Consider the following 12,910-nt stretch of genomic DNA (forward strand, 5'->3'; position numbering starts at 1 on the left):
TTCTTAAATTCGGAGCGAGCGAGGGAGGTGCAAAAAGGAAGTCAGCCTCCCCCCTGTTGTAGAGGAGCTAAAGCAAAGGACCTGACAACTAAGATCGAGTGCAACCTTTTTTTTTTGATAAAAGTTATTAATTTCGCGATGGAAAATTATAAGCTGGGCTGGAGGAGAAAAGTGGAATATGAATTAAAATACAACCCCCCCCCCCGAAAAACCCCGGGAGCGATCCGTGAGAGCGCCGGGAGAGGAGAAATAGAGGTTTTGACAGCTGTCAAAGGAGCTGCCAAAACTGAAGAACAAAAAGAGAACTTTGTTACGAGGACTTTGCTGGTTACATTTGTTATAAATTGGATATAAACTGTTTAAAACAAGGAATAATAAGTTACTTTGACTGGTGGGTGTGATCGGGAAGGAAACTGAGTTATTATAATCCCTCTAGAGGAGCTGTGGGTCATTACAAGTATTGCTGGCATGGAATTTGAATCGGACTTTTTATCTCCTGGGAAACTGCAGAAATGGAACACTATTTTGTCTACAGAGGTCTACACACTAAAGGAGACAATAGATTTATCTATTGAAGAATGGAAGGGACTTGACGTAATGTTTTGTTCCTGAATAACAAAGCCTCTGTAGAGGAATTACAAGCTTTTTGGAATTAGAACATTTGTGCAGGAGAGCAGGGAAAAAGAAAAAAAAAGAGGAGAAGAGAGAACAACAAGAACAACAAGAATAACAAGAACTGGACAAAGTTGGAAGATAGACCCCTTCCAAGATTGGACATTCGAAATCAAAGATGACCAAAAGACGGCAAAGACTATTAAAAAGACGGCAAAGCGGACTGGTGAAGGACTATGGCTTAGATGTGGGAGCTCCAGGATGACAGTAGACATTGACGGACATTGGGAACGCAACCGGGAAAGGGGGGAGGGAAATTTGGAATCCAAAGGGTGTTAAATTACATTTTATTCTTTTTTCTATTTTTTTATGTTAATCTGTATTGTATACTAAAGAGGGGAACTCGTGGAAGGGAACAGGTCGATTTTAGGGGATGGGAAAATATTTTTTAAATTGGGTTAATTATAATAACTTTAAAACTTGGGGTAAGAATTTGCTGAATCTATTTGAAAGAACTGGAATACAAGAGGGGGAGGGGAGGGGAAGTCCTGGAAAGATGACATTGAAAACAAGGCCTTAAATTTGGATGTTTTTCTTTTCTGTTATATTTGAAAATTTTTAATAAATATTATTTAAAAAAACACAAAAAACATCTAAATCCAATTGTGAGTGTTGAAAACAGCAGGATTCAAATGAAAGGTGCACCAAGAAGAAACTTTACCCTGCCAAGCACAGAGTTAGGCGGATTAATCCCACCACCCACAGGGTCTACAGGTTGTCCTGGGAGAGACGCAATCTGTCTGCCAGTTCCCTTGCAGAAACTCTCTTACAAAAAGGAGTGGATTTCGGCCAGAGGAAGGGTCTCTAACAGAACCACTGGCATGCCTTGAAGGATATTAAAACAAAACAAAACAAAAAAACCCAAAACATACCCTGCTCTTGCTAGTCTGCCCTGCTGCCTTGATCCCAAGGTGAACAACAGGCAGACAGATCCAGTTGCATAGCCCCTCTCAGTCCTGGGAATTTGCCTGCTCCAAGTTCAGCTCAACAGCATTGTGGGATTTACAGATCTGGTTGTGAGCTGACTCAAGGCTACCTTAACACTAGAAACTCCTCACAATCTTTTCTTTGTGGGGACAGTTCACAGAGCTGTGCTACATGTCCTCAACCATGTTTGGCTCTTGGAAACCCACCCTCTTCACACCTGGCAACGCAGAAAAGGCGGAGAACCTGGGCTGACCTACTGCAAGAACGATGGGAAACAAGTCAACCGAATTCAACGGCCGTATTTCAGAGGATTGTGAATGTTCTTCATAATCACAAATCACAATTGAAAAGGGCCGTTTCACAGCATGAAGCATTTTGTATCAACCATTTTCATGTGCACTAAAGATAAAAATGGTCCAAGGCAGAAAGCTGCTATTAGCCCCAGATTCACGTGATTGTTTACTCCAATCCTGTATTATTAATGCTGCATTGAGAGCGGTATCATCCTGCTCAGAGTTGCTCTCCCCATAAGCAGGACCATTGGGGGACTTGGATGCCAACAGCTTGGCTCTGGCTTAAGTGAGTCGTGGGCAGCAGAAGCCCCTACACTGGAGGCCGAGAGTTCGGATGACGGTGAACTAATGGCCTTGCTTTAATATTGCTCGCCATTTAAATTGCCTATATTTTAATAAAGCCTCTCAGTGTCTCTCTCTTCTTCCGTCTGCCCAATTTTCAATGTCTCCCTTGACAATAGCTAAACTTGCAGAGGTGTATAATATGATTAACGCCATGAAACTAATTATGATGTAAGAAAGAACCTTTGGCACGGTCGTATTTGGTTTGGTTCATTATCAGTGTGTGACGGTTAATAAATGAATCTCACAAGTTACTGTTTGCAAACTCTCAGCAATTTGGTGGGATCATGACGCTAATTCACAATTAATTTCCTCGGCTAACCATTAATAATGAAATAACTCTGTTTGCTTGTCAGCTTCCATCTCTCTCTTTTATTCCAATCAACGCAGCACATTCATGTACAGAAATTACACAGATTAGCTTTTCCGCAACAAAGGGAGAGATAGTGAGCAGGCCGGATGATGATTCAGGCCCCCAAACAAAGGCTTAACTGCCCAATTTCAGCCCTCAAAGCACCACTCCTGGAATGCTGGGTGTGTGTGACTTTTGAGAGATGCCACAAGGATGGATGCTGCCTAGGGACCCTGTGGGGAAGGGAATGGGATGGACCCAGAGAACTGTGTCTGAGAATCCAAGGGAGTTTTAGACTTGTGTTTGTTGCCCCCCCCCCACCTGCATGGTAACTCCATTTTGAAGCTGAGGGGAGTTGCAAAAGTTGTTTGTGATGAGGCATGGAGTTGGGGAGAGGTCTGCCAAAGTTCATAATCTCTTGGCTTGAAATATGCATCTTGATGATTCATAATGCTCACCTTCAAACTGAGGGGACTCACTGAGGTCCCAGAGTGTTTCCCTCGCTTAGATTTCAAGCTGAGTTAGAAAACCCCTAACCCGATACAGGATTGCCTTCAGATGCCTTCTAAAAGTCAGATAATTGTTTATTTCCTTGACATCTGATGGGAGGGCGTTCCACAGGGCGGGTGCCACTACTGAGAAGGCCCTCTGCCTGGTTCGCTGTAACCTCACTTTTCACAGTGAGGGAACTACCAGAAGGCCCTTGGAGCTGGACCTCAGTGTCCAGGCTGGATGATGGGGGTGGAGACGCTCCTTCAGGTATACTGGGCCAAGGCCATTTAGGGCTTTAAAGGTCATCACCAATACTTTGAATTGTGCTCAGAAATGTACTGGGAACCAATGTAGGTCTTTCAGGATTGGTGTCATATGGTCTCAGCGACCATATGGGACAAATGCATAGGTGCAGAAGAGGAGGGGGTTTTTCGGGGACGACGACAAAAATCCCATTGAACCCTACTATGTCCATCTCTCTCTGTGAGTGGGGGTGCTGCTTGGGGGTGCTGTGGGTGTTGCAGTTAGGCTGCAACTCAAGGAAGTTTATTTAGATGCCATCCAGGCTCACAGCACCTCCTCTGGTGCTTTGGAAAGTACGACAGAACCACCAATAAATTCAAAAGGTAAAAGGTTAGTCAGAGAAATCTTTTCACCCTCCAGGGCTTGCATGGACTGTTAACGATTATATAAAACCAGCAACCACGAAACAGCGGCACATTTCCCTTCAGAGAGATGTGGAGCCTTTCGTGACGCTCTTGCTGCGCAGATGGCAGGCCCCTCAAAGGATTCCACCTGAACCAAGTGGACAGTGTGGGAGGATGGGGAGAGAGCTGGGAGAGGGCTCCATGTTGCCAGAAAGGGTCTCTAAAAAGGGGGGGCACTAGAACCCGCAGGAGACAGAAGCTGGTTTGGGGGGTTGCTATGTCTCGCGCCCTCAGATCGTGTTATGTACTGAGTTGAATAGGATCCAAAATGCAGCAGTCTGATTGGTCCTAGAACAATAGGATTCAGAATGCAGGAGTTTGATTGGTCCTAGAACAATAGGATCCAGAATGCAGCAGTCTGATTGGTCCTAGAACAATAGGATCCAGAATGCAGCAGTCTGATTGGTCCGCAGAAGTCACCAATCCAACTCCAGGTAGAAGTGAATCCGCAACCTGATTGGCCTACAGGAGAATCCCAGAATTAACCAATCACGTGGGGCCCATTGTGTAAATAATGTATATAAAGCAGACATTTCGGGGGAACTTCCATTCCTCACTACTATGAGCTGAATAAAGAGCATGAAATCCACACTCGACTCCGACAACACAGGCCAGGCTCCTCAGGTACCAGCCCTCAAGCGCTCCCCAACCCTGCTGCCACACAAGGGCAGATCCTCTCCCCTCCCTCAGCTGCCTGCCTCCCCCCTTACGGCTTCATGGAGTGTTTCCACAGGAGCCCCACTCCAACCTGCTTAGCCAGAAAAATGCTTTATGGGCCTTGAGCAGGAGAGGCGGCAGGGACTCCCCTCCCCCAGCTGCTCAGGGACCAGCAGAGAGAACAGGCTGGTTCTCTTGGGGAAGGAAGAGAAGGAGGGGGTGTGAAGCCCTATCTATTTTGAGACGGATGACCCAGCAAGGCACCTTCGCCCCACTCAAGCCTCCTTGCTAATCTCCTCCAGATTGCCTTTTACGAGGAGGAGGAGGAGGAGGAGGAGGAATGTACATAATTATGTTTTTATAAAATATTCATCAAGCTCATATGGAAGAAATTGGGTAGCGGACTTCCGGGTCGGCGCCATCGCCGAATGGCGGACTCCCTCCGAGCTCCGGAGGGAGCCTGCACGGCAGGGGCTGGGTCCTACCGCACCGGCGATGCGGGGACCCTTAAAAACCACGGCCACGGGGGCCGTGGACATGGAGACTCGGCTGACACCGTTAGCGCCCTCCCGACCCGTGAAGGAGCCTTTTTAAAGGCTACGGATCGGGTGCCGGGGAGAAGCGTGGTGTTTTGAGTCCTCTGCTATCCCTGCCGTGCGAAGCCGCATGCCATTCGGCGGAGAGCGCTGGCTTCTTCCTTTGAAAATTCGGACCTAAAAGAACAACCTGTAAGTAATTGGAACTTGGACTAAAAAGAGGGACAAAAATTTTAAAAATTTCGGAGCGAGCGGGGGAGGCGCAAAAAAGGAAGTCAGCCACCCCCTCCATTGTAGAAGGGTCAAAGCAAAGGATCTGATAACTAAGATCGGAGTAACATCATTTTGGCAAGTTTTTAACCTCACGAGTGAAGAATATGAGATTGAGCTGGAGGAGGAAAGTAGAATTCGGACTTAAAAACAACCCCCCCTGGAACCCCGGGAGCGATCGATGACGGAGTTTGGAGAGGAGAAAGGCAAGTTTTGACAGCTGTCAAAGAGCTGTCAAAGCGGAAAATAAGATAGAGACTATGTTACAAGGACTTTGCTGGTTATATTTGTTATAAATTGGATACAAATTGTTTTAAATAAGGATTACAAAGTTACTAGGGCTAATGGACGCGATCTGGAAGAGAACTCAGTTTTTGCAATCCACCTAGAGGAGCCGATGGACATTACAAGTTTTAGCTGGAAATTGGAACTGAACTGTTTATCTCCTGGGAAACTGCAGAAATGGAACATTATTATGACTACAGAGGCCACTACACCGAAGAAGACAATGGAATCATCTGTTGTGGAATGAAAGGAACTTGACGTAATGTTTTGTTTCTGAATAACAAGCCTCTGTAAAGGAACTAACTTTTGGAATTAGGACATTTGTGCAGGAAAGCAGGGACAATAAGAACAATAAAATAACAAGAATTGGACCAAGTTAAAAGTGGGGACATTTGGGACATCCAGATTTGACAAGTTTAAGGATTATAATTTGGAGTTTTTCACTCCTGGATATAAAAATCTGGATGGAAAAAATGGGCCTCTCTTTGAGACAGAATCCTTCCATGATTGGACATTCGAAACTAAAGAGGACTGGCAAAGGACTATGATCTAGAGAGACGTGGAAATATCGGACATTGAGGAACATTGGGAACGCAACCGGGAAAAGGGGGGGTGGGAAATGTGGAATCCTTAAAGGCGTAAACTATGTTTTATTTAGGCTATATACATCTACATGGTATTCTAAAGTGGGGAACTCGTGGTGGGAATAAGCCGATTTTAGGGGAATGGAAAATAATGTTTTTTTTTAAAAAAAAAAATTGGGTTAAGGATAACAAGTTTGAATTGAGGAGAAGAACTTGTTGAGATCATTTGAGAGATTTGGAATACAAGGGGGGGAGGGAAGGGGAAGTCCTGAAAGGATGTAATTGGAAAAAGATTTGGAATTGGATGTTTTATTAATTTGTAATTAATTGGAAAACTTTAATAAATATTATTAAAAAAAAAAAAAAGAAATTGGGTAGCACGCCTTTATCAATAATTGAGACTTGAGAGAATCATAATCTTGTTGGGGGTGAGCAGAGAGCGAACGAAGCTCACCGTGCCCCCCCACCAGAGCTTATCCTGAGTGAGTTTTCTTATGTGTAAGGAGGCATGAAGGCATCTCAGCAAGGGCATTTCAGGCCAGTGCCATCAGGGCAACTGGCGTTGGGTGGGGCTGGGGGAGCAACCTGAGAAAGGGTGGAAAGAGAATCTGTAGGAAGAGCCCGTGACGATCCCAGACCTTTCACAGATGCTTGCCATTCTACAACAGAGGCCATGGAAAGGGGCCTTTCCTAATTCCATTTAATTAGAAGCAGCGTTCTGTGCCAAGGTGGGCACACAGCAGGAAGGCACGGATCCAGGATACCTGCTCCCTTGGGAACCAATTGCCCCTCCTTGCCTCTCCCCAAAATGCAGGAAGGAGGGCAGAGGCAGAGTCCAAATGCTCAGTGACAGCATGGCTTGCAGCTCCTTTATTTGTGTGTGTGTTGGGGGGGGAGGGTATTTCTCTGCATCTGGTGAAGTACTACTGTGGGGTTATCCACAGTTTTTGTCCCACTCCATCCAGGCACAGGTCTGTGCTTAAAAGCTCCATGTCGGAGCATTGCCTGGGAGGGGTGAGGGGCGTTGCCCCAGAGCTTTCCCTATGAAAACCTGCTCTTTAGCATTCCATCGGAGTGAATGCCAATTTCGCTTTTCTGCAGATTGTAATTTACCCTGATTGAGCTTTAAAGAGTGGGTTTTTGTGTGTGTGTGGGGGGGGGAGCTCCAGAGCAAAAGCAAGGGTGCTCAGGCATGGATCTGTAAAGTGTAAAGTGTAATGTGTGCCTGGAAAGAGCAGAGGAAAAGTAAGCCCTGTGTTAGCAGCGTTTGAGCCCCACGTTGGGCAAAGATTCATGTGTGTTGCTGGGTCTAGAGACCCTGCTTTCAATTCTACGATTCTACGATTCTTATGACTCATGCACAGATACAGCCTTGTGGCTCAGAACACCTGAAGAAACATGTCTAAGAAGCCCCGCTGAAATCAGCAGTGCTTACTCCCAAGTAAGAGGGCAGAGGATTGCAGCCTCAGGCCCACCTCTGAACAGTACAGACATGGCAGCAGACTGCACTGCCAGTCCCAGGATGTACCACCCAGTCAAGTCATTTCAGGGCTCCAACATTCATCCTCTCCTTCTGAAATAGGTCTCAAAACTCTTTTGCAAACCCATTTAGCACTAAAGTGCCGCTTATGATGAGGCAATTCTCTTCCTCAGCAAATAGCTGCCCTGGAACACAAAAGATTAATTATGACATTTCAAAACATTCATCAACAGAGAAGCACTTACCATGGCCTGGGAAATCCAGTGTTGATGAGGAAGAAATTAGAGAAAACATTAATAGTCAGGTGTTATTGGGACAAGGCAAAGCAACACTTAATAAGCTGATTGGTATCTAAGCAGCAGAGAAACCACATTAACTGCTGGCATTTATTTCTCCATTTCAAAAACATCCATACAGGCAATTGGACGAATCCATATAAGAAGAGACTCGGGAGAGAGAAAAACACAGAGGCCCCATGGTTCACTTCTCCCTCTCATGAGCACAACTGCAACTCAGTTAATGCAAAGTACAGCTTTACGGTGGTACCTTGGTTCCTGAATGGCTTAGTTGTCAATCAAATTGGCTTCTAAATGCCGCAAACCCGGAAGTGTTCCAGTTTGTGAACGTTTTCGGAAGCCGGACGTCTGACGCAGCTTCTGTCGCTTTTGCTTGCGTGCAGGAAGCTCCTGTAGCCAATTGGAAGCCACACCTTGGTTTTTGAATGGTTTCAGGAGTCAAACGGACTCCCGGAACAGATTAAGTTCGAGAACCAAGGTACCACTGTATTGAGAAAGTGGCAAATGGTAGCAAACATCTGATTGCAAAGGAACGATAATATTGTTTTATTTGGAATATCTTTGGGGGACTCTCAACTACTCTGTAACCTCATTCACTGGAAATCTGGACTCCAGATTTCTCCCAGAACTGAATATAGATTCCACAGCTAATACAGAGAAGTGCAAAACACACACATCCATGTGAAAAAGTCTGCATGCATGTAGCACGCTTATTAGGAATGGGAAGGAGACTAAGGTGACTCTCTTGCGGTCTCACATGTTGCCACAGATCACTCCCACTAGATCACTAATTGTTGGTCATGATGACTCCACAGGTTATGTTGTTCTAAGCTTTGCTGGACCCTACGCCAGGGTGAAGTCAGCCCCCTCCTTCGGGGCTTGCTCACAGCTTAATTCCAAAGTGAAGGAGGGAACAGCACAGCCCTTGTGACCAGGAAAAGCAGGTGCCGGTCATTGCATGCAGGGGCGCATGTTCAGCACAACGCCAGGAACTTACCACATCTCTGACGATGGGGAACGTCTTCTTTCGGCGCAGGTCTGGCATGCTGTCAATTCCATACAGTGCACTGTTGGGGCTGAAGAAGAGAGAAAATATGGGCTAATACAGAGAGAAACATCACAAGTGTTCTTCATCGGTTTTTAAGAAACATTCTTTCACAGAATCACACAGTCTATAAGACCAATTAAAAACAGCGCTGGAATGTCTGAGGTCTGTGAAAAAGGGATGTGAATGACAACAAAGATCACATTGGCCCTCTGACCTGCAGCATCACATTGGAAGCTCCTGCACAGCTCTAAGCCAGGGGTCAGCAAACTTTTTCAGCAGGGGGCTGATCCACTGTCCCTCAGACCTTGTGGGGGGCTGGACTATATTTTTGGGGGGGAAATCCCCCCAACTCTCCCCTCCCTTCTCCACAGCACTGGATGAGCCCCAGTGGCTGCTTACCTGTGCCTTACAAGCGGCAGGGGCTGGCAGCGGCGGAGGGACGATGAGCGATGCAAAAGGGCTGGCTCCAGAGAGGGGCTGCTTAAAATGGTGCTCAGCCAACCACTGCTCAACAAAGCCCAGCCCCCTTCCTCCTCTAGGCAGGGTGGGGAGAAGCCAGGAGGAGGGAGGGAGGAGGTGTGTGTGTGTGAGGGGGGGGGGGAAATGGCGCAGCCCAAATGATCAGAATCCCCTCGCTGATCCACACGGCGATTCCTGGACTGACTGCGGGCCGGATCTGGTCCCTGGGCCTTAGTTTGCCGACCCATGCTCCTATCTATCTATCTATCTATCTATCTATCTATCTATCTATCTATCTATCTATCATCTATCTATCTATCTATCATCTATCTATCATCTCTGAAGTCCTGCTGCTGAGCCAATGACACACTTTCCATAATACGACACTTTGTACTTCACTGAACCAAATTCGAGCTTGGAGGCAGGATGGATGTGCACTTGGCATCCAGTGGGGGAACAGCACTGGGGACATTTGATGTAAAATAAAAGAATATAGAGTGCCAAAGTCTTTCTCAGTAAACTGACCTAAATCCATTTAAAACCAGTTTTAAAGGCAAGGGAGGAAGGAAACATCCAACTTTATTTGGACTAACTCATGACAGGAGTGTAAGGGCACACTTCCCCTTCTGCTGTGCTTTCCAGGCACAGTCCTCACTTTAAAGCTCCAGGGCCAAGCGCCCTTTTTGTTACTCCAAAGCTTTCCCTGTGAAAACCTGCTCTTTAAATCTGTATTGGAGTGCAACTCGCTGAAAACCCAAATTGCTGCTGTGCTTTAGCTTTCAAGAATGAGTTTTTGCGGGGGAAACTCCAGCGCAAAAAGAAGAGAGCTTGGAGACAGAGTTTTAAAGCACAGACCTGTGCCTGGAAAAAGGCGGGGCAAAAGGTAAGTGCGAATAAGCCCTAAGATTGTGCATGGTGCCACACAGAATTATGGAGTTGGAGGGGACCACAAGGATCATCTAGTCCAACCCCCGGCAATGCAGGTATCTTTTGCCCAACCACAATGCTGAGATGAAGAGTCTTATGCTCTACTGACTGAGCTGCATGGAGAACGGGGTGAGGGAGGTGTTGTTCCCCCTCTCTCATGATAACTCAGACCCAACCGGGTTTTCCAATGACTGAAAGATTCAGGACAAAAGGAAGGATTCCTCCACAGAGCTAAACTATGAAACTTGCTCCCCCCAAGTTGTCATGATGGCCACCAACTGCTTGTGGGCTTCCCATAATGGGCATCTGGTTGGCCACAGGATGCTAGACTAGATGGGTCTCCTCTGGCCTGATCCAGATTCAGGGCTCTTTGGATGTTGCACCAGTTTGATCTGTGCATTTTTTGGTCAGGCATTTTTTGGTTAGGTGTTGAATGCAACAGTAAAGCAATAGCTGGCTGGTGGGGGTGGCAATAACTGTCCTGTGGCTGGCCAAATCTTGCCAGAGATTTGCCAGAGGTCTTCCTGGCTCTTCTGCTTCAGCTGAGAATCTGCTGCCAACTGAACTACCTACATTAATTTCATTTATTTCAAACTTACCCTTGCAAAAGCAAACAAGGGCTTGCTCCCTTCTATCCAACTCAAGCACAGGGAAAGCAGTGTAAAGAAATGCAAATAGGAACATGAAGGAAGTGCAAATCTCCCACTGCAAAAGGGCAAGATCCAAGCTCCAAAGCTGCTGCAGTCTTCTGAGCACCAACTGGTCAAATCAAAGGCATCCTCCCCCCCCCCCGCCCTCTGTTTCCCTCACTGGCTGTGCAGTCTTCATTTCCCTGACAAATATGCAACTTTATCAGCAACACAGAACCAGCTGGTGGGCTCCTCTTTTGCAGCACCCAGAACAGAGACTCTGCTGTGCTCCCTCCCCAGAGAATGACTGTCCATTCTGCATTTTCCTAAGGGAGGGACACAGTAAGCAGAAAAGATGGTGCAAAGATGCCTTGATGCCTTGCCAAAACTGAGCTATGTTAAAAGTCCACTAACATGTGATAAAGTATTATTATTCCCTTACTGCTGTAAGCAAGCTGTTTTTTAAACAGGTCTTGCACAAGTATAATAGCAACAGCATGCATTTGTCCCTAGACCAGACATCATTAGTGAGAAGGGGCGACCTCCTGGACAAACATTGCCCCACAAAGGTGGTCAGCTATTGACCCTGGAGGAATTTGTCTCTCCTTTCCCATTGCTATTTCAGTCTGGGCTGGCTTCCAGATTTCGGAGGCTACCAGGCAAGAGAGACCATCACTAGGCGCATGAGCAGAACATTTCAAGGGTCTCTCTCTCACACAAGCCACACCTCATGTCAAAGTCTGCTTCAAAAAACTTTGTTAAAAGAATTCTATGGCATCATGAATAAAATGCATGTTCATAAGGGCACAAAGTAAACACACACACACACACACACGTGTAAGTGCAGAAACCACGTCTGAAATAGTACAGAGAGCAATGCAGCAGCCATGTTTTGCCTCTAGTCAATCTCAGGGATCCCCTCAAGTCACATAGCAGGAAATTCCTGATAGGTTGCTCCTCTGTGACAAGTATCTGTTGAATAGCAAAGCTGATCTGTCAAAAGAGCAGATATCTATGTGTGAATGTAACAGGTCCTTGACAATGGATTCTGGAGCCAAGGTATTCACCATTTCAAAAGGATGTCTCTAATGGGCCAGGAAGGGCAATTATCAGGCATCTTGATTGACAGATTTGTAAATAAGTTGGAGAGCCATGAACTCTGAGCATGATCTGATTTACATGTACAACTCATTTTGTAATGTATCTATGACATTTCTGGGGTGGTCTATCCCAAGGATTTAAAAATTGTAACACGCTTTTGTTCTGGGCCCCTCACCTCCTTGCGGGGAGACGGTTGCAACAGACCAATGAAGATCAACAGTTTGCCTTGCCTCCTTGGTAGCCTCCAATTGAGTCTCTGACCAATAGCAGACCTCAAGGGACCCATAGTCCCTTGATGGGGAGTTGGGCTGTAAAAGCCAACCTCAACCTTCTTACAACAACTTCAGCTTTGTCTCCTGAAATGCCAGGGATGCCATTCAAGAATTGGGGTTAACCCTTCTCCGGCACAAGGATGCTGCTGGCATATCTGAACCACCCTGTAATGATGGCCGATGACATCACCTATAAGAGAACTAGCACCAAGGGAGGGAGGAAGGGTAGGGAGGATCCTGTGAAGAAGGCCAGATCTTGGAATGGCCACCACTTCTTATAGTGCCACTACTCCCAGAAAGTCTCATGAAACTGCCAGCGCTCTGCTGGGGTCTCCATGAGACCTGACATCAGCCAGACAATACATAAAGCCATGTAGCCAATCAGATCTGGTTATGAGATGATGCCGGCACGTCACATTGAAGAGAAAAATGCCTCCTCAGTGCAAAAGGGCAAACATCACCACCTTGTTTGGCAGCCCCTCCATCCCAAAACCGTTTGACGCTGGCCCTGAATTTTTCATGAAACTCCCTCCCCCTCCCCTCAGTTTTGGCTCAATCCTGCAAACAACAACAAGCAAAAC

The 12,910-nt window shown here is 46.4% G+C and overlaps 1 protein-coding gene across 1 annotated transcript in view; it reads right to left on the reverse strand.

Annotated features, from left to right (window-relative positions):
* UNC13C (unc-13 homolog C) overlaps nt 1–12,910 on the reverse strand; it is a 130,796-nt gene that overhangs the window by 83,634 nt on the left and 34,252 nt on the right. Inside the window, exon 5 of the mRNA XM_081839403.1 lies at nt 8,891–8,969. Within this exon, the coding sequence (XP_081695529.1) occupies nt 8,891–8,969 (79 nt within the window). The remainder of the gene's footprint in view (nt 1–8,890; nt 8,970–12,910) is intronic.

Source organism: Podarcis erhardii, assembly GCF_964252035.2.
Source record: "Podarcis erhardii genome assembly, chromosome: 14".
Classification (NCBI taxonomy): Eukaryota; Metazoa; Chordata; class Lepidosauria; order Squamata; family Lacertidae; genus Podarcis; species Podarcis erhardii.